Source organism: Tasmannia lanceolata, unplaced genomic scaffold (genome assembly GCF_043159265.1).
Source record: "Tasmannia lanceolata isolate RefF3 unplaced genomic scaffold, GAP_Taslan_0.1 ptg000048l, whole genome shotgun sequence".
In the NCBI taxonomy this organism is placed as follows: domain Eukaryota; kingdom Viridiplantae; phylum Streptophyta; class Magnoliopsida; order Canellales; family Winteraceae; genus Tasmannia; species Tasmannia lanceolata.
The window spans coordinates 3,543,868-3,568,971 of record NW_027518725.1 but is presented as its reverse complement, the minus strand read 5'-3'; the positions used below and the strand labels follow the sequence as shown (position 1 = coordinate 3,568,971).

Here is a 25,104-nt window from a genome sequence, read left to right as displayed (position 1 = left end):
ACATCTTATACCACCGAACTACTAGGGAACCACATTTTCTACCCCAGAACCACATCTTATACCCCAAAACCACTACGGAACCATATCTTATACCACCGAACTACTGGGGAACCACATTTTTCTACCCCATAACCACTAGGGAACCACATTTTATACCTCAGAACCACTAGGGAATCACATTTTATACCTTAGAACCACTAGGAAACTACATTTTATACATCGGAACCACTAGGGAACCACATCTTATACCACAGAACCACTAGGGAACCACATTTTATACCCCGTAACCACTAGGGAACCACATTTTATACCTCGGAACCACTATACCCCGGAACCACCAGGGAACCACATTTTATACCCCGGAACCACTAAGAAACCACATCTTATACCACAGAACCACTAGGGAACCACATCTTATAACACGGGACCACTAGGGAACCACGTCTTATACCCTGGAACCACTAGGGAACTACATTTTCTACCTCGGAACCACTAGGGAACCACATCTTATACCCCAAAACTACTAGGGAACCACATCTTATACCACCGAACTACTAGGGAACCACATTTTCTACCCCAGAACCACTAGGGAACCACATCTTATACCCCAAAACCACTAGGGAACCACATCTTATACCCCAAAACCACTAGGGAACCACATCTTATACCACCGAACTACTAGGTAACCACATTTTCTACCCCAGAACCACTAGGGAACCACATTTTCTACCCCGGAACAACTAGGGAACCACATTTTATACCTCAGAATTACTAGGGAACCACATTTTATGCCTCAGAACCACTAGGGAACCACATTTTATACCTCAGAACCATTAGGGAACCACATTTTATACCTCAGAACCACTAGGAAACCACATTTTATACCTCGGAACCACTATGGAACCACATCATATACCACATAATCATTAGGGAACCACATCTTATGCCACAGAACCACTAGGGAACCACATTTTATACCCCGTAACCACTAGGGAACCACATTTTATACCTCGGAACAACTATACCCCGGAACCACTAGGGAACCACATTTTATACCCCAGAACCACTAAAGAACCACATCTTATACCACGGAACCACTAAAGAACCACATCTTATACCACGGAACCACTAGGGAACCCTGCCTTAAACTTCGAGTCGGAAGTCCGAACCAATGGTCAGACTTTCAAGTGGAAGCCAGTAGAAATGACAAATCTACTTGTTTCCGTCGAAAATCCAAAGGTTGGTTCGGACTTCCGAGTCGGAAGTCCGAAACAAACGTCGGAAATTCGACGGAAACCAGTAGAAATAGAGCTTTATCACGTTGGCAATGGAGCTTTATCACTTTGCAAATTGAGTTTTTTTTCAACACTACAATGGCAATGGAGCTTGGAAACGTTGGCAATTGAGTTTTTTTTTTTTCAAAACTACAATGACAATGTAGCTTGGAAACGTTGCTAATGGAGTTTCACGTTAGAAGGGTTGTGGAAGGCTCAGGGAAGAAGAAAACAAAAAGGTGATATGGGTAGGTGAGAAACATAGGAATTAGAGCCTCTAAAAAGGACAAGGGGGTATAGTTGTCCCAAAACCAAAATTTTCGTACCTGACAGCCCCTACTTTATGAATTTGAAATGTCTACCTTGATTCAAAATAAAACTAAAACTTTGCATTTTTTAAATTATTTTCTGTAGAACATTTCGAAAAAAAAATGCCAAATTTTGTAATTGTTTGCCTATTTTCTGTTAATTAGATGCACTAAGATATACTTATCAGCCTTGCTTGTTTCAAGGGCCAGTAAAGGCTGAGTCTATTTCAAAGCTTAGACTATTATATGTTGACAAATGACAATGCCTGATTGGTATAGTTAGGGTAGTGATACAAATGGAATTTGGGGCACTGAAAAGTGGGGTTTAGCCGTTATAGGCTCATAGGTGGGAGAAACTATCTTAATCTCCAACCTAATTGACGGAAGAGAAGACTTCACAATGTCAATAAAAGGAGGACTATGCATAAAGTCACTTTCACGATCAATGGTAACATCTAATTTATAGGACCCATGTAGGGACATGTATGTGGTGGAATCAGGACCGTTGATATTTGCTGATCATCATGAAGCGACTCCATGATCTTTGTCCCACACCGAAACGTCCCATGCATTAGATAAACGGCTACAAAAATCAACGGTTAAGCTTTTCTTGCCGTAAAGTCACTTTTACGATCAATGTGAACATTCAATTTATAGGTCTGGTATAGGGACATATACGTGAAATCAGGACCGTTGATCTTTGTTGATGATTGTGAGGCGACTCACATAATCTATATTCCACCCCAAAATGTCTCATGCATTAGATAAAAGGACTACAAAAAGCAATGGTTAAGATTTTCTTGGCGGATCCCGAGGCTTGTTGAATCAAGGGCCAGGATCATTGAATTCAGATGTTCTTATGGTTGCTGTTCGAAACAACGCATCTGCTCACTTACATGAGGGAGAAGAGAAGTAGGCCCCAATAAGATTCTCTTAGGATGACTCATATACTCCTACAAGGGCTTAGTCTGATCATGAAGTCCTTTCTAAATCTACCTTTTGAATGCGAGCTGGCCTGACTCAACTCCTATGGGTATAGAAAGCATATAAGGAGATTTCATTTTACATGGTGGAAGCCCGTATAGTCCAGTATCGTAGGCTTATGAGTTTTAATGAGTACCCAAAAAAAAAGAGTTTTTATACTGTCCATGGCCATACAATGTAGTATTTTTCAAGAAGTACTATAAGGCCCACTCCAGAGGATGATCCAAACCGTCCATTTGTTGCACCACAATGTTGGGCCGCAAGAATCTTCTCCATTTGATGATCCTAACCCCAGATCAATAGAGCTTTTCACAATGTGTAGTTCCTCTATAGATCAGAGTGCTACGGCTGATTGATTGGGGGTACAACCTATTTACATTTCGGTACATAATGGACAGTTTTGATCATCCTATCGAGAGGAACGTATGCAATCCACCACATAAAATCTCCGAAACGAGAACACTAGTACAAATGTCCAGAGGCCATATTTGTGTTGCACGAAATATGTATCTTATGGAATTATTTTTCCTTTTCCACAATTTAGAGGGAAATGAAAAATTAAAGTGATATCATAATAAATTATGGTCAATGATAAATGCGCCCCTTTTCATCACTTGGGACACCCAGCTTCAGTGTATCTACGACTGAAAAGGTGATGATGTACTTCACATTTGAAGTAATGAAGTGTCCTGATTACCACGTACAAAGCTGCTAGGTGTCCCAAGTGATGAAAAGGGGCGCATTTATCATTTCCTTAAATTAAAGGTCCTTATGAATAAAACTTTTCCCTGTTGTGGTTCAAGTGTTTTTTTTTTTTTTTTTTTTTTCTATGTGTAATCAAATTATGGAAGAGCAGGAAATTATAGAAAAGTTTTTCTTTTCCAAATTGTTGGGGGTAAAATCCATTCATTCACCATTGGGGAGCTGAGACACATGTCAAGCACAAACCTAAAGGCGGTCAGAGGCAAAACAATAATTTCAGCAGGTTTCGAGAACCTCTAATTGCCTCTCGAAGATAATTTCTGAAACTAGCTGAATCACAGGAATCTCACAGGCAAGATTCCACAAAAGACAACTTTCCTTCGTTGCCTACGACTTTACTCTATAAAAGGGGGGCCAAACTCCAAGATTTGCACCTCATATCACATCAATCACTTTCATACTTCTAAGCTCTTAGCGAGCTCAGCTCGTACTGTTGTCACGTCTGACTTAGGATTAAATCAAAATTTTTTTTTGCTCTGTTCATCTCTAGCTGGGCTTGATTCGTTTCATCTATGCCCCTTTCACCGAAAATACATAGAATACCCTTTTATGACCATCCTAGTCATGCAAAACCCTTAAAATAAACCTAGACCCTAGGATTAAAAACCTTTATTTAGTCTCATGGTGAAAAAATCTAATTGAAGCCCCTACACTATTTCAATAAATAGCCCATTCCCATGCAGGACCTTAAAATTGCCTTTCGCCATTGATAGTAAAAGTGACTTTCTACTCAATGTTCTTGCTTTTAGTTTTTAGACTGCAATTATGTCTTAGAAGAAGGATCAAGTGAATATATGTGCATCTAATACTGAATATTCCCCCTAGGCGGCCACATTGAATTATTGATTGTTTAGAGCCTATCGAATCCGAGGATCTTAGCCATCCAATTAATATCATTTTTCTTCTTCAAAACGAATTTTTTTTTCCTAACAGAGGTTTTATACGCTCGTGTGAAGTCCAGCGTTTTCCAAAAAAGAATTCCGGTGCCCACTTCATAAGATGATCTAAACCGTTCGTTTGTTGAGCCATGTCTGTACCCCTGCATATCATCTCTATAGGATTATCCTAAGTCCTAACCTTCTGGTCTATAGAGGTTCAGGAGGCTTAGGATCATCTATGGGGATGATCTGCAGGGTACAGCCTATTTGGGTTGTGGCCCAACCAATGAACAGCTTGGACCATCCTGTATAGTTCCCTAATTTGATACACGTGGCAATATTTAAGGTGCTCTCTTTGGATAATCCTTAAAAAACGTGTATCTTCCTCATTTAGTGCGCCCAAGTCACCGTCCAAAAATCATATCTATTTTCTGGATCTTGCCTGTCTTTTTCTTTCCTTTTTTTTAAGGGAAATGATATATTCACCCATCACCCCCTTTTCTAACTCAGGCCACCCCTGTGTGGCATAAAATAGTTGTCATAAATAGTTAAATACACTAGACGGGGTTGTCCCAGGGAAGAAAAATTGGAGAATATACCAGTTATGTTAAAAGTCAGTCTTCCTGTCGTCGGCTTTCGCGGAATCGTTACGAAGAAGGTCATCAAAGCGCTTTTATATTGTTGAATTGGGCCCCGCATCTGACGACACGTGTCCAACAATTCTCTTTCCTTTTTAAAAAGGGAAGTGATATTATCTACCCCATACTTTTTTACTTAGAAGAGCCCCCTCTTCTGTATTTATGACTAGTCTTCTACAATAGATGGGGCTGTTCTAAGTAAAAAAGAGGGGTGAATATATCATTTCCCTTTAAAAAACCGCAATTAACCGCTCTCTTTCTCCACGGCGGTTTTCTCAAAGCAAAAGCTTTGCTCTTTCCCGAAGAACTTAAAAAATCAGCGATTCTCAAACCCTGATTTCCTACAAAGATAGAAATCTCAAATTCCTCGATTAGAAGAGAAATCTCACGTGTGATCCGTCATGTTCGTCAAAAAGCTCGTAGATTTGGCTTCTAAGAAGGTAAAAATCTCAAATTCCTCTGTTTTTCTTTTATGTCACGGCATAGATCTCATGTTTCTTTGTGATTTTCGATCTATCTTTTGGTTTTGTTAGGGTTTTATATTGATTATCCCCATTTTTTAAGATTCAGTGATGATTTATTTAGTTCAGTGCATTTTTCGAAGCGATTATGTGTTGGAGTTTATTTTCTTCAAATCTTATACCTCTTGATTCTAAATGCTTTATCTTCCTTGATTTTAATGGATGGAGTATTAAGTTTTTTTTTTTTTTTTTTTTAATAATAATTTCAGATGCAATTCTTTTGAAATAGTCTGCTTCACGTGTTTGATTTCATTGATCCCTCTGTTTGTGGATCTCCCATTCTATTTGATTTCATGGACGAATCGCCGAATTTTCTGTTGTTTGATGAATTTTCTTATAGAAAATTGATGCTGTTTAGTGTAATTTTTAATGCTTGATACTCTGCTCTTGTAATTTGGCCAATTTTCTGTTGTATTATAGAAATTGACGCTGTTTAGTGTATTTTTTTAAGTCCTTGATACTCTGCTTTTGTAATTAGCTTGCATTTTCACTGTAACTCTCTTTGAATTGAATTCCCCTATTTTTCCTCCTCTCGTTGAGTCCATCTGTATTTCGCGAATACACTGAAGGATTGTGCATCCACCTATCAACACCGTTCATTTGTGATTTAGATCATCTACGTGGTGGATGTATAGAGTATGGAGTATGGACTATGGACATGGTCCACATGGAGCTTGGTGATGGGTCCATACCATGACACCATCCCACCATTCAATCGTGAATGGACGATTGGTGGTGGGACTACTCAATGTTATGTGTATCCATAGAACACTTATAACATCTCCACGTGTAGAATAGCTTACTTTTCTTCTCACGGCATTTGGTTTGTTAGCTAGACAAGGAACACTAAGAATGAACTTGTGTACAAATCATGCATTAGAAGGGATCTTTCCTAATCAAGCTTCTTTCCTAGAATATCTCCTTCCAAGTATATCTCTTCAAGGATTTTCGGAAGGGAATGTTTCCCAGAATACCGTGCTAGGTTTGCTGTTTTTGAAAGAGTCTAGGTAGTGAAATTACCATTTTACCCTGACCGCTTCTGAGTCTCCAAGTGCCACATGTCAGCTTCTCATTGGTTGGGAATTTTTACCCCCATCATATTGCCCCTACTTCCTTAGGTCATTTTTGGCCAAGGAAGTAGTCTATGCTTGCTCTGGTCAGCTATCTGAGCTAGGCTTGCTTTTCCTTCAGTGTCATGCAAAGATCTTTTCTGTTCCGGCGGACGACGCCAATCTTTTGTTGCTAAAGTCTGGATGGCCCACATTGAACTAACTCTAGAAGAGCGACCTACAAACACAAAACGTTGGAAAGATGGTCGGACTTGAACTCTGAATTGAGACTCTTCGATGCTTAAGTCAGATACGGCAATAGAATTCGAGACAATTGAATGAGATAATACTATAATAGGATTGTGAATCTGATGCGTACCTCAAAGTTTGTCCCCACTTTTATATTTTATATAGTCTTAAGCCTTTGATGATTGTGAATGTGATGGTACATAGAAATTTGTTTCCCAGCTCAAGAGCTGGTATTCCAATTCCACCCACCCTGGATGGAATGAAATTATGATTAATATTTTTAATTGAATTTATTGTTTTAATTTTGGGGCGATAATATTTTCACTGCACTACGCATTCGCCCCTTGGAATGTGATTTGACGTCAAAAAAACGTTAAAGTTGCCCCTTGTTCACGCTATAAGGGGGCGAATGCATACTTGGGGGGGGGGTTGTGGGATATCGTCAATCCAATTCTCGATTTCATCAATCAAAATCCATCCTCAAGGGACGGACATTTGAATACATTAATGTAAGGGGATGGAGAGGAAGTAGCAGTTAATATCATTAAAGACCTTTGAAAACATGTCGGGAAGACCACGAGAATGGCCAGCCCCTAATGCCTTAAGCCAAAGGGAATGAAGGTGGGGTCCACATCATTCATGCTAGTAGTACACCACATCTGCACACGTAGACAACAACGCCGATTACTTTCGATTCACATCAAACTTTTTTAAGACACGCGTTACTTTTGAGTCTCTACTTAGTCTACTAATTATGGCCACTTGGCCAGCCCTTGATACCTTCAAGCCAAAGCGAATCATGGTGGGGTCCACATCATTCATGCTATGTACAGCACATCTGCACACGTAGACAACACCCCCACAACCGATTACTTTCGATTCACATCAAACTTTTTTTCCAGACATGCATTACTTTTCATTCTCTACCCCTTAGAATGCATTAATTTTAGCGAAATGTTATCAGCACTGCTGTATTTTGACGATGGCACTCCTCACTTTATTAAAAGTATGGTATGGCCCGTACCATAGGATGATCCAAACCGTCCATTATCGGAGGGTTAGGATCAACCTATGAAAATAAGTCTTGGGGCACAACCTATTTAGGCTGTGGCCCACCTAATGGACGGTTTGGATCATCCTATGGTGTGCACTAGGGCTACAACAAGGTCTGGTTTTTCAAAACCCTAGCCCAACCCTAGATCCCATTATCTTGGCTCTAACACGTCCTGACCCTGGGTCAGGACCGAAAAACCTCAACTCATTGCCTGCCCTACAGGGCTCAATGTTGGCCCTGGCCCACCCTGATTAGGCAGGGCCGGGCCTAATTGACCCTAATGCAAATACCTGTTAAGATTGCCAAAAATAAAGCAACCACTTATCATATAGAACAAAATGATCAATAAACAGAGAAAGGAAACAAAATAAGACAATATGAATTCAACAACACGGCGGGCAACAGAGACAATTAATAATAATAATCTAAAGAAACATCAATCTAAGATAATAGAAAACATTAGCAAAAGAAACATGCACAGATAGTTCAATTATATAATAGAAAACTTAGGTTCGGGCAGGATCAGGGTACCCGAGGCATTAACCCAGAACCTGACCCGACCTGAGTCAGGGTCTAAATAAATGAACCCTGACCCGCCCTCAAGGTTGGAAAATCTAGCCCAGACCCTGTTCGGGCTCAGGATGGATCAGGGCTGACAGGGCCAAACTTGCACCCCTAGTGCGCGCCAGACCATACTTTTTATAAAGTGAGGAGTGACATCAACAAAATTAGATAGTGCTGGTGACGTTTCCCTAATTTTATGGGCCAAACATAATCTTATTCCAAAAATATAAAAACTAATTTCTTTGTCTCTGTTTTTTTAGAATCAAAATCAGGATAAAAGAAGGGAGAATCATAGAGAATCATTTCAAGGGGTGGAGATATCAGTTTGTAACGTTCAATTTTTAAAAGTGTAGTTTCCTTAAGTAAGCATTAAGCTCCCGGCGAGGATCGAACTCGCGACCTTTCGCTTACGAAGCGAACGCACTACCACTATGCTACAGAAGCTTTGATTCGAGGGGTGCAAATTTTATTCATATAAATAATTTCCCAGAAGTCCCACACGTTAGCAATTCTGCTGGCGTTAGAACATGTCGTGAAACAACAATGTGAAGTTCGAGGTTTTACTGAAGAAGTAGAAAAAATAACCCCAGAAAATATACTGCGATTTGTCCAGAAAATCAAGGCTAACCCATTCACCTCTATCAGCGAATTGATCGTCGATGGCACAACCTATGATGTTTTTGTCAAGGTTAGGTAAAATAGGTAACTTGGGTTGGCTTGGATATGACTTCCAACTGATGTTCTGTTCTTCTACTATCTAGTTCTTACTAACATTTGATGAGACATCAATTCTCAAGTCACACCATGTCATTGAAGCCACTGAATATGTTTTGAACCCCATCAGAGATAAATAGGAAACTGTCAGGATTTCTGTTCTTGAATTGGGTTTTGCTTTCTATGTACTTACTGAGCATAGACTGGCCCATGTGCCTAGCTGAATGAGTTATCCAATGATTTTTTTTCCATTTGAGAAGAGGGAGAAATACAAGCTTTCGGCTAAGTTTATTTATTTTTATATGAACTTAGAACTCTTTCATTCTTTCATGTAAGAAGTGTGATTTGTTCATGGTGTTCCCTTGACTTTTGTTATGATGCAATTCCATGTTTTTCTTGTTTAACGATTTCCCAACTTTCCCTTTCTCCAATAAGAAGTAAAATGAATTTTGATTGTTTATCATCTATAATCCACAAGCAGTGATATATTGGGTCTTATTGGTCTTGATTTTTGTACTATCTGTTTTGCAGCCTGGAAGCCCAAATTGTTTGAAAGCTAATGACATAAATCCACGTCTGGTTTTCCACTATGGGATTCCAGCAGGATCCATCTCCTTGGCTTATGATTCAATTCAAAAAATTCTTGCAATTTCTACAGCGTAAGTTTCTATATTGATTTAGTGTTTGCTTAGGTGTTCAATGGTGATATTTGCTCCATCCAATTATTTTTAATATCGTTGCGTATAGTTTATTTGAATCTATTCAGTTGTCTAACTAACTTAGGACATTTCCATAATTATGAACATTGTATTACTTTGTTCATATTTTCTCTTGCTCCTTACATGGTTAATTTGTTTTCTTTCCCATTGTGTATCCTTCTCAATACCGGGATTGTAATTTATTTGAATCTATTTAATCGTCTAATTAACTTAGGATGTTTTTAGTTGGCATATAGCTTGTGCTTACAAACATATGGTTCACCAACTTCTTGAAATGAAATGTAAATTACCGTTCATAAAGTATGCATGGTGGATTTTTTGGTTATGATATCAAGAAACTATTTAACCCTCTCTTAATTTGGTTTTTAATTTAGTGGCTTAATCTTCTGGAAGACCAAGTCTATCAATCATAGCTGTCCGAGATATTCGAACCTCCACGAATGGGATAAAAAGGAGAAGAGAGAAATGAAGAAGAGATGGTGAGGAAAGAGAAGAGAGAGTTGTGTCCTCCTCTCACTAATATGATATATATATACAAGTGAAATGACTAGTATACCCTCAATATAACACAATATATATATAGAGAATAGAGTTCCTAAGGTGTCACCTCATATAGCTTATATGAGGTGGCGCTTAAAAACATAAGGGGCCCACTTTGTTTGGATGATCCAAAGCATTCATTTGATAGGCCCTCACATAGATAGGGTGTGCCCAAAAAATTAACTTCATAGGATCATCCTAACCCTTCCATTTGTGGAGGTTGAAATGGATGGGTATAAACCTCCATAAATCTGCCCATTTTTAACCTCCATAAATGGAAGGGTTAGAATGATCCTATGGACCTGATTTTTTGTAGGCACCATATCCATCTAAGGGCCTTTCAAATGAGTGGTTTGGATTTCCCCAAAAATGTGGGCCCCTTATGTTTTGAGAGCGCCACCTCATATAAGCTATATGAGGTGACACCTTAGGAACTCTATTCTCATATGTATATATATACACCCTATCTATGTGAGGGCCTATCATATGAATGCTTTGGATCATCCAAACAAAGTAGGCCTCTTATGTTTTTAAGCGCCACCTCATATAAGCTATATGAGGTGACACCTTAGGAACTCTATTCTCTCTCTCTCTCTCTCTATATATATATATATATATATATAAAGAGTGCATGATTAGGGTTATACAAGTGAAATGACCAGTATACCCTCAATATAACACAATACGTCTAACACTCCACCTCAAGCTGGAGTGTACATGTCATACATTCTTAGCTTGTTACAAGTATCATTTAACTTTCCCCGTCCTAATGGTTTAGCGAACACATCAACTAGCTGATCCCCTTATCGGGTAAACACAGTGCATCTCACCCTTCTGAATCTTTTTCACGAATGAAGTGGCAGTCCACTTCGATATGTTTAGTCCTCTCAAGAAAAACTGGATTTGTAGCAATGTGGACTGCATCTTGTTGGAGACGATGATGAAATACGCATTTTAGATAAAAGAGAGTGTAACCAAGTCAGCTCTCCACAAGTGTATGCCATGGCTCGATATTCAGCTTCAAAACTTGATCTGGCGACCACATCTTGTTTCTTACCTCGCCATGACACCAAGTTGCCTCCGACAAATGTGCAATAACCCATAGTTGACCTCCTATCTGTTGGAGATCCTGCCTAATCTGATGGAGATCCTTCCTAATCTGCGTCAGTGAACCCTTATAGTTCCACAGGGCCATGTTTCTTGAAAAAGAGACATTTCCCTGGAGCACTCTTCAAGTATTTAATGATATGAATCACTGCTGCCTAATGAGAAGTGTGTGGCGAGCTTATGAACTGACTGACTACTCCTACTGTAAAGGAAGTGTTAGGGCGAGTGATAGTCAAATAGATTAACTTTGATTGAATGTTGATAGTTTTGTGGGTATTGTAAGATCCTTCAACAACTAATTTAAAAAGTTTAAAGCAAAGAGGTGAGTGCCATAATTAAAACAAGGGACTGTGGATATCATTTCTCTAATTCTCTTTGTATGTTGAAGTCTATGCTGGCATGGACTTATTAGATTAGTTTTCAATTGTAATGCATTTGGTTGTTGACATCTGACTTTTCATCGACAACTTTTTGGTTTTTTTCTGGTAAAAACATTAAGGATCTGCTTGTGCTTACTGCTTATTTCTTTTCAGAGATGGCCGAATCAAATTGTATGGAAAAGATAATACTCAAGCCCTACTTGAATCTGATGTGGCAGTTCCAAGCAAGTTTTTGCAGGTTTTCACTTTTCATGATTCTACCTAGTTTCTTTTCTACCAGCTTTCTGGCATCCTGATAATTTGTTATCCTTGTCCACTCACATAGTTTGAATCTGGTTTCCTTGTACATATGCACAATTGTCCGCACCAGATTTCCATACTTATATTTGTTTGAAACCATACTAAGATTTTGCTAATCTCACCCATAAAACGAACATAGTACCCATGATGATGCATAGTTGATCACATTGACATGACCATCTGCAAGTCAGTGGCTGTTGGAAGGTGCATCATTTTTTGATTGAACAATGTAACATATTGGCTAATATTTGGTTTGCCACACAACTCATTCTTGTAAGTTTGTATATCATGCATTGTACACACTTGCAATTCATGAATCTGAAAAATCAGACTTGGCATTATCCTGTTTTATTTTACAATCGTATTGCTGTCATAAGCAATATAATTGTCCATATTGAAGTTTTTGAAACTAATAGGTTTTTTTTTTTGAAAATGATAGCCGATTTGAACCCCAACTAGTTTGGGACAAAGGCTTAGTTGAGCTGAGTTGAGTATAGCCGATTTGAAACTGATTTATTATGACTACAAACAAAAGCAACAATGTCTAACTGACGTTTACATCTGAAAGGATTAGCTACCATGCAGAAATTTTCTTGTCATTTTCATGCATGTTTCTTTGACATGTATATTATATTGAGATCAGTGTTTAAAAACCCCCTGCGTCAGTCACCGACTAGCCTGAATCAAAGCCCTTTTACCTTGCCATGTCTGAGTCCTCATCAGAGTTTCGCTGAACCAAGTCAATCAAAACTCCTTGACTCCTCTGATTTAATGAAAATTTGATTGTGTCAATCACCGACTCACCTGAGTCGACTCCCATTTATACCATGCCCGATTTCTCGTGCGACTCAAGTTTTTAAACACTGATTGAGATATTAATATGACAATAATATGCGGAATATGGCGTAAAATATATAAAATTCAATAACTTCTCATCTGATATTCGTAAATATGCAGATCATTAGTTGTTTTTCAATAAATTGTCATTTTAGACATATATATGCACTGTTAATATGTCCATTTCGTGGAAATATTTGAAAGCTTAGGTTGAAAATAAACTTTAAAGAGTCTTTTTTGGTCATTTCGGTCATCAACCCATTTTCATTCTCCTCTTTCCATTCCTCCCCATCCAGTTTGACTTATTTAGGGGGACTGGTTTTAGGTTGGAAGATTCTATTTCGAATTGTACTCAGAATGTAAGTGAATATAGAAATCTTTTGGGTTTGTTTTAGAGTTGGAAAGTGCCCCCTGTCTCTCTAACATACATTTTCACATTTGAATTATTCTACAAACCGAGATTGATCTACAACCACTTTAAAAAAATAAGAATTCCATAAAGCGCTTTTTTCATTTTTTGTAATGGATTTATAACTGCCGACTTTTTAAAGACACAAAAAAATATGTGCATCACAGTTACTAAGATAGTTATGGGAGGAGAAAATTGATCGAGATTTGTAATTTGTTGATGTGACATACCATATAGAGTATATGGAAGTTTGATAGTGCTACTTTCGAAATGAATGAATTCGATGTTCTACTATGATGAGTTGTTTCTTTACTGAATCCCATAATGTAAAAAATAAATTCATTGAGGTGTAGAGCAGAATTTGTGATGTTACCATATGCCTCTATGCTTTCATGCATTTTTTATATTTTTATCTCCAAAAACCCCATGCTAGATAATCCTTTGATTTATTTAGTCAAAATGGAATTCTAACATCATTATTTTAGGAATTATTGAATAAACATAGTCTGGACGATTTCTGATTTTGCATCATTGCTTTTGTTTACTATTGTCTATTCCCTTATTCCAAATCATGAAATTTTCTTTTCCATTATGTTATTTACTATTTGTTTTTCAGTTTTTCAGTTTAGATGTTCTGATGTTTATTTTTTGATACTATTATAAATTGAGACTATCTACTACTTTGATTTTCCAGTTTCTGGAGAATCAAGGCATCCTCCTCAACGTAACTGTCCAGAATCACATTGAGGCAAGCCCTTTCATTTGACTTACTAAAGAACAAGTTTTTTTTAGTACTGCCTTTATTTCTTCAAATTTAGTGAAGAAGAACTAATGTATAGTGTTTTATTCATATGTTTCTTGAAATTAATTGTGGGCTTTATTGATGAGAACAAGGTATAGAATAGTTAGTAGTTTGTATTTTTTCGTACCTTATATATGTGTCAACAGACGCTTTCAAATTCAGACTATTGTGACATCCTTTTGTGGATATCACTTTATAAAGTTGATCCATAACTGCCTTGGGAATTAATGATTTGTCATTAATCTGCAATTGAGCAGACTCTTGCGACATCTTTGTTAATAGATATCACTAATTTAAATTTCATCCGTAACTGTCTCAGGAATTGATGATTTGTCATTAATCTACCAGTGAGTAAGTACCTCAAATCGTGCAATTAATGTAAATGCAGATGCTATTTGGAGATGTCCAAGAATCTCATGCTAGAAATGGGTTTTTCATTTATGCAAGTAACTTGTGGAATGCTCTATGTGCAACATTTTTTCCACTGTGATTTGAGGATGATTTTTGCATCGCAATGCGCAATTTTTTTCCACTCGTGTTTAATTTCCTATATGAGTAAAATAGGATGATCATAAATGTGCCCCTTTTTTAACCATGAACATTCCCCATGTAGTGGTTTTATGCCTATGAAAGTTTTTGTCTTTAATTATAAATCCATTAAATGTGGGCTTTCCTAGAAAACAAAGGGGGTATCTTTATCATCTTAATAAAATAATGTCTTCTAGAATGTTTTTCATGGGAGGGAAATTTGTTATCTTACATGGATGCATTAGCTGAACTTGCACGTCTATAATGATTATGTATTGTACATCTTGTTTTTGTATGCATCTAACGTATGCATGTTCTATGCGAGCATATATGTGCATACATGTGTATTTTTCGAAAAGGAAAGCCCTGTATTTTTTAGAAAAGTTTGTTGAAAATACGAGCCATTTATAGAATAAACACCCCTATTTCTTTTTCCAAACTAGATTGGTTTTGCCCATTCAGTACCTTGTATTGATGATATCCATGCGATGGAAAAATAGGTCAATATGAGGTGCTACTGTAAGCCACCTCATAAAGCTGATATGCTTCTAATGCTGCTTATTATCTCTATTTGACATGTGTTACTTATTTTGGTTTTTAAGGTTTCGTGGCCCTCTCATGAATTTGTCTTTTTCATTTAGCATTGCTTGTTATGGATTATGATAAATGGGATCATGCTTCTTCTCCAGGAACCGTTTGGCTATATTCTTTACTGAGATAATTGAAGATCTTAATTTTAGAAAAAATATACACATGCATTTAGACAACATTTTCTGATATTTTCTGCATATCTATTAAGAAAAAGGTTTTATGGTCCTTAAATAGCATAGGTCTTCATATGAAAATGCAATATTTGTTTATGAGTTGTTGCATATTACTACAACAGCTCATTTTTTTCCAGGAACTCATGCTCTAGCTATAATAATTTTAGAAATTGACATTATCAAAATAAAATTTATTGTAATGCTTAGATTAGAGCTTCTTTTTTTTTATCATATTACAATGTAAAATTTCATTGTTTTCAACGCCATAACATAAACTGATATTTTCTGTCTCCTTGTGATTGACTCTGTCATCGTTTCATATCTATTCTTTGGATAGTCAATTTTTTTTTTAATTTATTCATTGCAAAAATGTTATCTTTAGGTCTGGGAAATAAGCACGAAGAAGTTATCTCATGTTCACATTTTGAAGGAAGAAATCACCTCATTTATGGTCATGCAACACAGTTGCTACATGTAAGTAATCCTGTGGTTCTTCCAAGCTTCATACTTAGGTTGAACAAAGATAAGTTGTTTTTTTTAATACAGAAAACAAAGAAATATATTTATGAAATGTTAGTTTGAAATAATGAAAGAGAATATGCACCAACTCCAGGTACATTGGAGATTCTCTTGGAAATATTTCAGTTCTAAAGCTTGACCAAGAACCATGTCGCTTAATACGCATGCAATACAACATCCCTTTCTCAGCATCTCATGGTGAGGACTGCCCCTTCCTATTACCTTATTTTTCATCTATTACCTATTTTCACATGTTGCTTGTGGTATTAAGTGCATGGTCTGCACTCCTATTGATTTAAATGCATAGTCTGCCATTCTACTTTTGTGGGGACGGAAGTTCAAACTTAAACTGATATTTGAATCCTTGGTTTTGAGAAGTAGAATTTGCTTCCCTTTTTAACAAGAACAAGTTATAGATTAAAAGTTCATCTACCACAGGGCATTTCTTTGCATAGCTTTGGTGGCTTTGACTTGTCATTTGATAGTAATTTGTTTCATTCAGTTTTCTGAAAACTTTGCATCTGCAACCTCTTTTCCAAAATTTATTCCTAATGGTTTCTGGCAATTTTGCCTAGGCCTCAGTCCCATACAGGTTGTCCCAAAGGTACCATCAGGCGATTTCTTTGGTGTAATTGATGGGACCTATGCCGGTACAGGTGGTCCCATCACTCCACCAATGCGATGAGAGGAGAACACCTTCCCAGAGTTTCAATTTTTTCTCATTCCAATAAATATGAAATAGGGAAAAAAAATTTAACCAAACTTTTCTAGATGTAATTCATGGGAAATTTCATCACATTCAAGGAAGAATATGAATGATAACTTGGTATTTGATGGATGGTAGATCCAGTAAAATGGTAGATCCTAAAGCTAAGCTATTGGATCATTTATATTGGGGGTAAACAGTTCATTTAAACCAACACAGGACTAAATTTTAAACATTTAAATAAAAATGATAAAGATGTTTAGGCTAACCATTAAAAAAAAAAAGATGTTTAGGCTAACAGAGATTTGGGACGCATTCTATGTCCTGCCTGTAAGTGTTCCATTTGAATTCCATTTTAAATTGGAAGTTGTCATTTCCTTCTACTTTAGTACTAGAAAACAATAAGGGCGGCCCAGTGCACGAAGCTCCCGCCGTTGCGGGGTCTGGGGCGGGCGGGCTAGATGTACGCAGCCTTGCCCCTGCTTTAGTACTAGTAAGACAATGCTGAGAAAAAATCTGATATGACAACAAATACACTGACATGTTGCTATAATTTCGTTAAACGAAATCTAGAATTACATATGGAGGTGGAGCATCTGTACCATGGGCATCCTTAAAGTTCTACACTTGTTGAATGCCATATACAATCTAAAGCTCAACCTATTTTTCTTCTCTTCAATACTTTAACTCCTAATTAAAATGGTATTTTGCATCATGTAGTCAATCAAAGTATCAAACTTTAGATGTCTCTATGACTTGCAATGACTTGGTTGATTTAATTTATTTAACAAAGAAAACTATTCTTCTCTTATTTTCTAACACGAAAATTGCCTTGACTTATCTTTGTATCTTTGTTTTAGTATTAACTTGTGAAGTTATTCTTCTAGGGAATACAAGTGATGTAGCAGAGGATAATGCAGTAATGTATGCATTTCCGCAACCAACGGCTGAGAGTAGGAGGTAATATCTGTTGATTCTGATCCATTTTCTGTCAAATCTATAACTTTAATGTAAAGGATCTAGTTTGAGACAAAGAAAATAAAACTAAAGACATTTAAAAAAAAAATAAGAATAAAAACTAAAGAATTGTAGTTTTCCAATTTTAATCTTTATAAATAAAAACTAAAGAATCGTAGCTCAAAAAAAAAAAAAAAACCCTAAGAAACTAAAGATTTTCGAAGAAATTGACTTACGCCAATTCTGATGTCTTAAGCGTTCTAATTCTTTAATTAAATGAAACATGAGACCGTGCAGGTGTTGAAACCAAGAGAATGAACAATTGATCACCCAAGCACAGTTTCAGCTTTTGTGCACATGGCAGAATCTGTGTCCGAAATCGACTAAAAACACAGTATTGGTTGATGATGAAAAAATTACACTTGAACGCTCTTATTTATAAGAGAACCCCATCTATTTAGAACTTCCTACAACTACTAAAACTGGGAAACCCAATCCTACAACTAGGAGACTTAACCTACCAACTTAAGAAATAAACTTCCTATCAAAATGAAAACTAAATAGATTAAACCAACAAGATCACTAAAATCATAGTCTAATCCTAGTGTCCTACGTCAAATTTCTATCCAAGAAATTTCAAGACCCTCCAGAGGAGCAACAAACTAGGAGGAATACATGGTAGTAAGTAAACATGAACTGAGCTCTATAGTGTCCATTATTGACATTAGCTTGATATTTCATATTCCTCCAGGCCTACTTTCTGATCACGGTCAATTCTCTTCTTCTCCTGTATCATCTTTGCGAATTATATGCTTGTTCATGAACTTTGTTTGCATCACCTTACAACCCAATAATTTCTAAATATAACTCAACCCTATAATTTCTAGATATATTAGTTACATATTGTGGACCCCGATCCGAGAGAGGCGGGGGGACGTGCCCCCCCAGAGAGTCTCTAGATCATCCACGTGAAGGAGAGCTCCACCAAGGAACTCTAGAAAGAGTGCCCCTCACAGCATGAGTGGCGATGTAAAGTGAGATACCTCTCGATTCGGGGACTAGCCCGGATTCAGACGCACCTTAAACAAAGAAAGAGTCGCCATCCAAGGAAGTGGGCCCTGGATCCCATGCTGTGCTCTGTCGCAACAGATAACCAGAGATACAAAAGGTCCGTGCCTGATGACGAATGTGGAAGGGGTTAGGCGCCCCCAATTCGTCCAAGTGCAAGCACCTGGTCTCTTATACCATTTATTATTAACTTTGAAGAGTTTTGGGCGAAAATCATGCGAAATGGGAACGAATATCCCCGAGATAACGTCTAGCTAATCATGCATGTCTCGGAGATGAATAAGAAGCACACACAAAAGAAAATGAAAGACATGCCACCTAAGAATAGCTAGGTTATGAGTGTCATGCCTAATTGGTGTCTAGGTTCTGGTGGACAAACACATGCATGCTACAGCTAAAGGTATAAGATCTGTACATGAAAGTAAGAAAACACAGCAAAACATACAGCACAACCCATGACTCGACACGACAAACCCTAAACTCTAAGGCGATACTTGACTCGGACCAAAATGGCCATCCATCCTGGCTGCACTACGTATCCCGGCCTCGGGAAGAATCAGAGTCAACGTAATTCGGCGACCTATGCTAAACTACAATGCCTAACCCTCTAGGACCGCTATCCTAGACTCGATCAACTAGACCTGACTAGTTTTTAAAGCTTCTTGCGCCATTACTTAAGTTCAAGTGAATGGTAATTTTTAGGACTCCCTATATGCTCTAACTAATGCAAGTGGGCCCTACACCCTATGTGTGACTAGGCTGTGTGTCCTAAGAAAAACCATGGGCTATCTAAGCGCATTCTAGTCTAGCCATCGGCTCGACTAAGTGTCTAACCGACCACGACTCGAGGCCTCCTAACTCTGAGGACACTCACACGACAAGACTCAGCATATCAACACAAACAGGACAGACTCCTAACTCTAAGACACCCGAAACGCCTAGGACAGACCCTAACTCTATGGGAAGATCTTTTGAAAATTGTTGGTAAGATTATTTTGAAGAATTTTTGTAGTTTTGGAAGGCTTGAAAGGTTTTGAAGCTTATAGAAAATTTTGAAAGTTGTGAAAGTTGTGACTGAACTCAGGATGCCAGCTGCACGCCTGAGCTGTCTACGTACCCCTCAGCTAGGGATCAAGCCATCTGTAGTTCGGACCGGATTTCCTAACTACTCCTAGGGACTCAAGATTTTTGAAATTTTTTGTTTTTCATATGTTTTTGATGTTTTTGACACAAGATGACAGAATCCTATCATCATAAAGGTAGGATAGACTCCGTATCCCGCAAAGGTTGGACAACATCCTATGCTTTGCGAGGGAATTGGACAGAATCACACATCTGCAAGGGTTGGACAACATCCTATACCTTGCAGGAGTGGATAAAAATCACATGACTTGATGAGAGGTTGGATAGAATCTTAACCCCTATGATGACAGGACAGACTCCTGAAAGATTGACTCTCAAAGATGGAAGGACGGAATCCTAAACTCTATGAAGGTTGGACAGAATCCTATATTCTATAGAGGTAGGACAGACTGGTGAATTTTAAAAGGGTAGGACAGACTCCTAAACTTTAAAAGGGTAGGACAGACTCCTAAACTCTAGGGTGGTAGGACCGACTCCTAAACTCTCTATGACAGACTCTAAAGAGGAAGAAATCCCTTAACCTGCGAAAACTCTAAGGCAGGAAGGGAAGGGGTTGGCTCAAGATACATTCCATCATAGCCCTTACCTAAAACAAAAGGAAACTCTGAAATCGAAGGAAAGAACGAAAACGAAGGAAACCCCTAACCCTATATAGAGATCCCAAGAAGGGAAAGAAAGGGAGAAGGGAAAGGGGAAACTTGTTTCACTAGAAATGAAGTTGATTGGATCCAAAATACCCGGATTCTTATTTTTCAACCGATGCGGTTTCAACAGCGGGGAAGGTGACAAATTTGAACCTTATAATCCACATGTTTTGACTTGAGTTGGCTTGAAATGAAAACCAATAATAATAACAGTCGGCCCTCTTGCTCCAACTCAAAAAGGTAATAAAACAAAATGCTCAGAGCAAGCTACTAGTGCCCGAGAATTGACATTGGACTGTTAATGAAAAGTCCTTGGATCATAATTGAAGAGACAACTATGAAAAGAAGCTTCTCATGCTTAGAGCCTTAAGCACCTCTCTTCCACCCTTAGACACATAAATCCCATATCTGCAAATATATCCCCACCGCAACATTTCCTTCTTCCACACACACATCTTATGGCACTATCATTGGACTTTAACTCTTCACCGCTACAGCGCACTCTCATGCCTGTGCACACTATGAAATTAGACTAGTAGGGCTTGCTTGTTCAAGCTCAGGGGCCTACAAACGAATGATTTGGATCACTCAAGTAATATGAACCCCACTGTATTTCGGGCTACATTTGCGCAGCGGTACTCTGTGTAAATCCATGCGTGATCTCAACCTTATGATGTATGAACCAATTGTAAATCCATTCAACACAAACCAGGCTTATTAGATCCAAACAGAGGACCCTTTCTCCTACCCTCAAATACACTATCAGTGACCAAAACAACATCCAATTTCATGAAATTATGAGAATTAAGTAAAAAGGAATTAGGATAAGACTATCACCTGAAAGAAGATGGCAGAATTCTCGATGGTCTGATTCAGGAACGAGATGAAACAGTTGATGAATTACCCACTTTTAGAGACACAAATCCAGTTCAAGCAACAATTATCGAATGTAGATGCCTTCCGATTTCCTTTGCTGAAATTTTTAAACAAAAACTACCTCTCGCAACGTCCAACACCGGATGTATGTTGCACAAATTTGGGGCAGCAATGGCGGTGATAGATGGTCTGACAATGGTGGGGATGGTGGTGGTGGTTGGCCGGAGGAGTGACGGAGGTGGAAGAAGAAAATGGAGAAAATGAGGTGGGTTTTGAGGGTGGCTGAGAGAGGGTTGGATGGAAATGATAACCGAAATGGGTTTTGAGGGGTGAAGATGGTGGATGGGGATCGGAGATGGAGGTAGAAAAGGAAGAAAATGGTGGTGGGTTTTCGAAAATGGGTTTTGGGGTACGGTGGCTGTGGAAGAGGCTTGGCCGGAATCTGGCAAGGTTGCCGGGGAGGGAGGCCGGAGCTCCCTTTTCCTCTTCTTCGAAGCTCTTTCTCCACTCCTCTATCCTTCTCTCTGTGTTATTTTCTCAAACGAAAATTAGATCCCCTCGGTGCTGAGATTTGGTGGTGAAGCTTGGGCGGTGGTAGAAAGGGGTTGATGACAGAGGAGGTGAAAAATGGGTGAATAGATGTGGGGAAATGGGGTTTTGAGCACCGGCGGATTGCCGGAATTAATGGAGATTGGGGTAGGGTTGTGACAGAGATGGGATGGGATGGTAGTGGTGGTGGTGGAGAAGATGGTAGGTAGAGATGGGTTTGATGGTGGCTCGGATTCTGGAGGCTTGCCGGAGAAGAAGGTGGGTTTGGTGGATATGGGTTTTGGGGAAATGGATGAGATGGAGAAATGAGGAAAAAAAGGTGGTGGTGATGGTTAGGTGAAGAAGAAGGTGGAAATGGGTGGAGCTTGGGGTTAGAGAAGAAGAAGAAGGTGGAGGGGTGCTGCCGACGGCGAGGGAGGTGGCCGGAGAAGACGATCGGCTTCTCTCTCTCTCTCTTTCTCTGCTTTCCTTTTCTCAAAAAAAAAAAATCCTACCCTCTCACCCTAATTCCCTTTAGGTTTTATAAAGGGAAATGATATATTTCCCGCCCTCCTGTTTTCTTGGACAGCCCTCCTTAGTGTATTTAAGGTTATTCATTTAGTTAACAGGGGGTGGGTCCGAGTAGAAAACAGGGTAGAAATAAAGAGAAAGATTCTCTTCTCCCTACTCAATCCTAGCCTTTTGATTTGATCCAATGGCTTTTAGAGATTGCTTACACCTTAAGTAAAATTAGAATTCCAAAATCACCCCTCTAAGGATGGCAAATCACCATTTTACCAAACAAAAATATCTTGCCTTTTATAAAAAAAAGAGGGCGATATCTACACAACCAAGCTTTGATAATTCACCCTATCACAACCCAACTTTGATTATTGCACACACTTCGCCTGTCTTATTTCACATTTCTCGCCCGATTGCCATGAAATTTTGCAGGGGTATCCCTGAGAATACTAATAACCTCCTGGGGAATTTGTACCTAGGAATACACACAATAAGATGCTCAAAAACTCAAGCCTGCTTCTCATTTTGGGCCCAGTCCTTCAGGAATTTTTGAGATTAATTTCGGGACATCTTGGGACTCGGAATTTGGGAATTTTATTGGATCTTGGAACTCGGAATTTTGGAATTTTGGATTTTCCGGTCAAAATGGGGTGTCTACACATATATATGACAATGTGTTGTTGCCATCTTTTTCCTATTTTTTTGTAATTTCTTTGATCTCTGGCTAAGTATTTCTCTTGAGATATTTGTATCAATGCAGGGTTCTTATAATTTTTAGAGATGGTCTTATCGTCTTATGGGGAATTCAAGAAAGTAAAGCCATCTTCATAACAGGTGGAAATACACTGCATTCATTATCTCCTGAAGTAAAGAAAGTAACATCTGCATGTTGGGCATGTTCCTATGGAAGTAAAGTTGTTGTGGGATACAACAATGGAGAGATTTCTCTATGGAGTATACACGGGAGTTCAACTCCAAAAGAGGCCACAACAATGAATAAACAAGAATTGTATGCTGCTCAAAATATTCCTATTTGTAAACTCAATCTCGGTTATAAGGCAGAAAAAGTTCCTATAGTTTCATTAAGGTGGATTTTTGGAGATGGAAGGGCAAGTCGCTTATATGTTAACGGGGCTTCTGATTGTGGATCTTCAAACTCATTTCAGGTATTGGTCTCATATTTATGCAGTTCTTACTATTTATTCTGATGCTTATTTATTCATACTATCCTAACAAGATGCACATATTTTAGTTGCTATTTTCTAAATAAATACAATAATTTATTTGTAAGGAATTTTATCTGATAGACCTGTGCAAATAATTGGCCCCTGTTGTCAAGTCTTCCATGAAGAAGATACAAAGCTATTAGATAGGTACTGATTCAAATGCTTTGTCAAACCTCCTCTGAATATCAAAATTTATCGGGAAAGATGGATAGAAATTAGTCGTCCGGTATCTACACGTTAAGATTGGCCATTATTCTTGTTAACTGCTTCCGGTCTGTGTCACAAATATCTCTGATATTTTCAAAATATAGCTTTTTTATTGCGATATTTTGATAAAACGACAAAATCCCGAAATAATCTCGAGATTTTAAAAATATAGTGATATTTTCATTTTTATCATAAAATATCGCGATACTATCTCGATATTATTACTATATTTTTATATTATATTTTTCTTAAATTTTATATATTGTTTAAATAAATTTATTTTTATTGTTTTTTCCTGATATAAACCCAAAAAAATAAAAAATAAAATATCCCGAGATTTACCCTTGTCGAGAAATTCCCAAGGACGATATTTGTGACATAGTTTCCATTTCCTTTTATGTTTCAGAATCTTTTAGCTTTGTATATTTTCCTCTTCGTGGTTCTAAAGCATTTCTTGTCTGCTAATTCAGTCATTAAAGGTTGGTTCAATGTGGCAGATAATACTTCTCAATGAAAATGCCGAATCTCGTATAATCAAGTTGGCACTTCCTTTGCCTGATTGTTGCGTAGACATGGAAATTATTTCAAGTATCAGTGACCGGAACAAGCATAAACTAGATGTTCTCTTGCTACTGTCAAAATCAGGTCACTTATATGGTTATGATGATTCCAATATTGAAAAGTATCTATTACAATGCCAGTCTAAGTCACCTCCATCACTCCCAAATCAGGAAATGGTAAAGGTACCATTTGGTGAATCAACCATCACCGTCGCAAAATTTGTTACTGACAATTCAGATCTGTCAAGCTCTATGGATCAGGTAATATATAAACATCAAAATAAATTTGTTAAATTATAAATTAAATAATGCCTTCTCCAACGGCTTAAGCTTTTGGTAATTGGGCGTTTCACAAAATTATTGCTCCGAGTTAGCCTAATTGCTTATTGTGTTGTATGATTTATTCTGGTGTGTAGGATCGTGCACCAGCCAAAAATTTCCCATCACTTTTTCCAATTTATGCAAAGGAAAAAGACGGAGATAATTTATATTCTACTCACTTCAGTGGCTTTGCAAAGATAAAGAACTTGTATATTACAGGGCATAGTAATGGAGCTATAAATTTTTGGGACGCATCCTGCCCCTTCTTGCTCCTGATTTTATCAGTTAGACAACAGGTATTTTTTTCCAGTAGGCATTTAATAATTGTTGGGTACAAATTGCATAATTGTGGAACTTAATATAAATGTGTTAATTGTGTGATCCAATAATATGCAATCATTTATCTCTATCGGTATACTGTGCATATACTGATGTATCCAATTTCA

At 37.9% G+C, this 25,104-nt stretch overlaps 1 protein-coding gene and 1 non-coding gene across 5 annotated transcripts in view; one reads left to right on the top strand and one right to left on the bottom strand.

The window, feature by feature from the left end:
* The first annotated feature begins 5,113 nt into the window (after positions 1-5,113).
* DAW1 (Transducin/WD40 repeat-like superfamily protein) overlaps positions 5,114-25,104 on the top strand; it is a 29,237-nt gene continuing 9,246 nt past the window's right edge. For 3 of the 4 annotated variants that reach the window (XR_013241101.1, XM_077374962.1, XM_077374961.1), the window contains exons 1-10: positions 5,114-5,284; positions 9,527-9,654; positions 11,895-11,979; positions 13,982-14,035; positions 15,764-15,855; positions 15,995-16,098; positions 17,494-17,566; positions 23,105-23,510; positions 24,275-24,598; positions 24,754-24,954. Coding sequence is in view for 3 of the 4 variants with exons in the window: in XM_077374962.1 (XP_077231077.1) it covers positions 5,246-5,284; positions 9,527-9,654; positions 11,895-11,979; positions 13,982-14,035; positions 15,764-15,855; positions 15,995-16,098; positions 17,494-17,566; positions 23,105-23,510; positions 24,275-24,598; positions 24,754-24,954 (1,506 nt within the window). In the remaining variant the exon portion in view is untranslated. Of the gene's footprint in view, positions 5,285-9,526; positions 9,655-11,894; positions 11,980-13,981; positions 14,036-15,763; positions 15,856-15,994; positions 16,099-17,493; positions 17,567-23,104; positions 23,511-24,274; positions 24,599-24,753; positions 24,955-25,104 lie in introns of those variants that run through there. The other variant, XM_077374963.1, reaches the window with a different exon arrangement.
* Positions 8,654-8,725, bottom strand: TRNAT-CGU (transfer RNA threonine (anticodon CGU)). Its single transcript has one exon. It is a non-coding gene; the product is annotated as a tRNA-Thr (tRNA).